Source organism: Bremia lactucae, assembly GCF_004359215.1.
Source record: "Bremia lactucae strain SF5 chromosome Unknown BlacSF5_NotPlaced_49_SHOA01000009.1_1371882bp, whole genome shotgun sequence".
NCBI classification, from domain to species: domain Eukaryota; phylum Oomycota; class Peronosporomycetes; order Peronosporales; family Peronosporaceae; genus Bremia; species Bremia lactucae.
In genome coordinates, this window is record NW_027152062.1 from 730,987 (window position 1) to 736,269 (window position 5,283).

The following is a 5,283-nucleotide window of genomic DNA, read 5'->3' on the forward strand; positions in this document are numbered from 1 at the left end:
CGTTGCACTCCTGGCTAACGCACCCCTTCCAACCGCACCAGGCTCTTGGCACTGTGCCGGTTTATGCGACGCATGACTTCTTGTCAGCTCGCCGTCTACTGCCACAGGCTCTCGGCTCTGTGCAGGACATTCGGACGCATGACTACTTGTCATCGTCCTATTCACTACCTCAGTCTCCACGAGCTGGGTAGGAATTGGTGACGTTTGACATCCCGTCAACGCACCCTCAACTGTGTTCGACACGACATCAGTTGCATAGGCCTCTCGCAGGAGCACATCCTTTCCGGTGTCCTGCGTAGAGTTCGCAACTGTGCGTGTACGCCAGTCTATCCATGGTTGGTACTTTGCCAACCATGGCATGCCTAGGATGAGGTCATACGGACTCTCCATTCCTAGCACTGTGAACTTCTCTTTACAAGAGAAGTCACTAAAGCTGAAGGCGAGTTCTACCTGAACTCCCTCAGACTTAACGAGCGCGCCGTTCGCTAAACGAACGGTCGCCTCTTCTCGCTTGCCATCCTGGCAAAGCGACTCAAACATCGCCGGTCTCTTTCTTAGAGCCGCGAGTTTCACAAAATTTTGTGATGCACCCGAATCCACTAGGAGGGTCATCACCTGGTCATAGCCTCTTACATGAGCGCTATAGACCAGCAGGGTTGAGGTCCGAAATTTCGAGACCTCAGGGACTATGCTACCCATTTGTTCGACAACTCTGAACTTAGGGGTAGCTTCAGAGTCCGCGTCAGTAGGGCATCCCGCCCCTACTGCGCTCCTGCATTTCCCGACCGCTCAGTGGTCGATGCAGAACTCATGCGTCTCGCACGCTGGTTCTTGCCATCGCCCTTTGGGTAGAGAGTCGTCTTGCTGGGCGTCTTCACCCCACCAGGGACCCTGGCACAGCAGCGAGCCATCATATGGCCGCGCTTGCCGCTTATAAAACATACCACTTCTGCATTGCCCAACTCCATGGGAGTGGCATCTGACCTCTCGGCCGACGGCTTATACCAAGCTGTTACCGAGGCACTGTTGTAGGATTGCTCCTTAACCAAGGCAATTTGGATTGCCTTTTCAATCGTCGACGGCACCTTTCTGAAAAGGGCCTGTGGCGATGGGCCATGCCGTAGTCCGTTCATAAACGTGGGCACCTTAATGTGCTCCGAAATCGGACCTACGGTAATGGACGCCGACAGCGAGCGCATCTCTTGCACATACTCTTGCAGAGATCGCTTTGCCCGTCGCGCTCCAAAGAAGTGTGCCTGAAGCAACACTTCGATGTTCGGCGGCTGGTACATGGCGCGAATCTTTTCCTTAAAGATCGCCCATGTAGGGAACGCCTTTCTGTCCGCCATAAGCGCCGAGTAAGCCCACTCTGAGGCCTTACCGCGCAGATGCGACATGGCGTACGACACCATCCGGCTGTCGTCCTCGATGAGCTGGGCGGCACCGCATTGCTCCACGGCTAAAAGCCAGTGGACAATCGTGTGCGCCGCAGTTCCATCGAACTTGGGCGGGTCCATCCGAATGGGCCTCGGCTGATGCGGCCGGGCAGAGAGCATCTCAACAGTCCTGTTGAGAGCCTCGCTCCGAGCCTGCTCATGCCTCAGCTCATCCTGAGTCTGAGTGACGGACTTCGCCGCAGCATGGCCTTGTGCCTCGGACATGTGACGAGCCCTTATGGTATCGTCCAACTCGACGAACCACCTTAAGAAAGAGTCTTCTTCGACTCCCTTATACTTAAAGATGTCAATCTTTAAGGGATCGGGACGACGCGCGTGCGTCATTACATGTACAGGGGTCTGTACCTGTTGTATGTTACCTCAACAATTCTGCCTGTTGAGAGCCTTGCTGATTAAGCAAGGCTACTTTCTCCTTTCCCTCGTCAAGTTCATGTTGTATGAACTTGGCGATGGATGAATGGTGGGCATCTCTGTTCAAACCGGACCTGATGGCCAAGATGGCATATTTTGCTTCGGCCGAACTCATTCGATCGACCGCACTCCTTTCTATGTCACTTAGAAAAGGAGTAGCTATCACGCGAAACGTGATGCGTATTTCCAATATCATCTAACATGTCCATTTAAGATGATAGAACGATGGTCTTTGGACGGGCTACAAAGTGCTACCAGGTGTAATGGGGCACTGCCGACTTGTACTGCTTCAGTACAAGTCCACTTCGCACTGCTTCAGTTGCGAGTGTTGCCTCACGTCACTTCACGTACACTATTACGTGCAGAGAAGACTCTTTAAAACACTTGCTTCGAAGAGGGTTAATAGTTAATCTATCTATTTACACTTCTACAAAACATGCAATAAAGTCTTATCTGTCTCTCTCGTTGCGCACGTCCAGTGCTGACTGGACCGCGGGAGCAAGTAGATATAATGGCCTATATCTACTAATGGATAAGCTTTTAGAATATTACCATATAAAGTAATATTCTCCAAAAATTATTTACCTCTTAGAAAATATATTAATAAACAACCTTTAAAATGACAGAGGCGTTTGACTGCACTTTAATTAGTGTAAAAGAGTCGTCTAACAAATATCCAGGACGTTTTTAAATCATACGCAAGTGCCACTTGTACATAAGAGCACCATGTGCAGACCAAAGCTCTTATAGCCGTATGGACTTGCTCTTCGATTATAACGATTCCCATTTGTGAATTAATGCTACGCAAAAAGAATAGCGCGACATCAAGTCCCACTGCCGCAGTCACCATCTGCGATTTGTGCGACCTTTACACAAGCAAGAACTTTGACGGTAAATGGGCAGATCTTGCTGATGTCTACGATGTACGTGCACATTTATGGAAAATTCATCCCTTAATGTTCATAAGGATGATTTCAATTAGAAGCGCCGTAATGTCGATAATTTTCGAGAGATCTTGGTGGTCAGCATCCCCACTGATCGTTTAAATGGACTTAACGGGTGGCACCTTGAGCGAATGGCCGTTGGAGAGCTTGAGCCTGGAGCTGAACTATACGCAAACGACCTAGCTACATGTAAGCGCGAAAGCCGAGTGATTAAGAAAACGCTGATGAAGGTGATAGCCAATAGTCTTCATTACAAGGCAAAGCGAAACGAACTAGAAGTAGCAATGGACAAGCAACGCGAGGCACTGGCAGTTGAGCTCAAAATGTCTAAAGAGTTCTTGAGCAGACTTTCTTGCTAATGCTTTCGAGTTGGCAGCAAAAGATGGGGTGAGACATCACTTGTTAACCGTGCACGTGCTACGGCGAAGCGCCAAACATATTCCTTCATCGGTATTATGTTTAAATGCGTAGAAGAAATACTCCTTTCAGAAAACCTGTCGCCGTCGGCGCAGCGGTATCCGCATCAAAATCACAAACCCCCTTATGTTCAAATTTGCTTCCTGCCGCCCACCTTGCAATATGTCTACTCGATGTGAAGTCTCTCTTCAAGATAATTGACAGCGTCCTTCGTGATGATGAGCAGATCTTTCTGCAGAATAGAATAGACATTGATCTTGTTTTGCGGAATGGTGTCTACATATGGAATATTACGGGTGGCCATCACGAAGCTTGACTCCACATCCTTACCACCCACAAAAAGCGCGTGATTCCATCCGCGACTGCTTAGCAATTTCTTCATATCTTTTGTTTTCGTGACCTACAAGCAGTAATACCTTCGTGAGACTAATGATGAATTAACCATTCTTGCATTGCAACATACATCAATAGAAAGTGAATCCACAACAGCCAACTTTCCTTCACGAAGCTTTGTAGAAAGAGCCACACGCAGGCCCATGGCGCGCACCTTCTTTGGCAAATTGTACGAGAAGTCACGTAACACGGGGCCGTGCACGCGATAACCACCACGCCACTGCGGTGCTCGGATATCACCTACCCGGGCACGGCCAGAGCCTTTCTGCTTCCAAGGCTTACGCGTCGAGCTGCTCACTTCAGAGCGTGTCTTAGTCTTATTTGTGCCAGCGCGTCGGCACGCCAACTGCCACCGCACCACGCGCTGCAGGATGTCCACACGGTCAGGAGCTCCAAACACGCCACCGTTCATGATGACGGTACCCACGGCTTGTGCATCATTATTAAGTGACAGGAGCTTTAACTCAATGTCACCTGAGGCAGTCTTTTTCACTTCCTGTGTAGCCGTAATTACGCGTGGCGGAGGCACAAATTTCTCTTTGGCAAGCGATAAGTTCGCGGGGATTGTATGTGTGCATGTGGTGCGGGCCAAAGCTGTGTGCGGAGCAGAGATGCTAATTGCCGCCACGCCACGCAGCATCCGCTTTATCTCACCAGCTACCATTGCTTAAAATTATTTGTGTGGTGATAATGCAATGGTCAACATCAATTATCAAAGTTGCAGAAGATACGGTGCTCGAAGAAAGCTTACGACTCAAACGTTGCACTGTTATGGATTCACAACTGTCTATTTTGCGATGCGGTGAAGCTTTAATTGATTCAAATAAAAGAAAGTATAGAATAAAATACCCTGTAAATATCGTTCGCATATTTGACTAGCGATAGCGACAGTGCATGACACTTAAAACCAGCAAACCCAGATTTTGAGTGGCCAATTTTTGGATCATTTGACAATACAACTCTGGCCCTGATGACTGGCTCAGAGTACATCGTATGCATGCGTCCTGCAACGGGCTAAAGTTGCCCTAAAGTTGCACAGTCCCCGTTAAGTACACTTGATGTATTTAAGGGGATGCTCAATTACTAAGTTACAGTAATTAGACCCAACACTCGGGTGTGGTGCACATTTGTGACCAATCCTTGTGTATGTGATGCACATGCGTGCATTCACATTAGGAGGGATGACGCCTAGCGTCATCCGTTACGCGAGGTATCTAGAAAGATACGCTTGCAATACATATTAAGTGTTATCTATAGAAATGACATCTTGATTGGTAAAAATGGTTATATTTTTCATACGAATAAATATAATTCAGTCTGAAAACTACTTCCTACTTGATAAGTGCGCACGATGGAGCCAAATTACCGCTCCCGTGACGACTCTTAATCACAGTACTTAGTGTGTTGGGTGAGGTCGCTTGCGCGCCCACCACAACTACCTCACTGCACGCAAGAGAAGCAGGTTTAACCGCTTCCTCGCTGTGCTAGGGTGTGTGTCTAAGTAGAGCGTGGCCGCATTACGACGTGCCCGCCTACACTTGGTAGCACTTGAAATCCTTCCCACGACCCGCATCTCTGCGTGTGTACGTGAGGATGAGCCTCAATATTGATTGGGCTCATTTTCCCCACCTCTCCGAACATCATCGGGAGGTGGCAGGGCT

The 5,283-nt window shown here is 48.7% G+C and overlaps 2 protein-coding genes across 2 annotated transcripts; one reads left to right on the forward strand and one right to left on the reverse strand.

The window, feature by feature from the left end:
* Positions 1-2,665: 2,665 nt before the first annotated feature.
* Positions 2,666-3,171, forward strand: CCR75_008736 (uncharacterized protein; the record flags this gene model as incomplete). The annotated part of the gene is made up of 2 exons (XM_067966786.1): positions 2,666-2,791; positions 2,851-3,171. 2 exons carry the CDS (start codon positions 2,666-2,668, stop codon positions 3,169-3,171), a joined length of 447 nt encoding a protein of 148 aa, XP_067820319.1.
* Positions 3,172-3,395: 224 nt separating this feature from the next.
* On the reverse strand, positions 3,396-4,286 carry CCR75_008737 (uncharacterized protein; the record flags this gene model as incomplete). Its single annotated transcript, XM_067966787.1, has 2 exons — positions 3,396-3,629; positions 3,693-4,286. 2 exons carry the CDS (start codon positions 4,284-4,286, stop codon positions 3,396-3,398), a joined length of 828 nt encoding a protein of 275 aa, XP_067820318.1.
* Between the last annotated feature and the right edge of the window lie 997 nt (positions 4,287-5,283).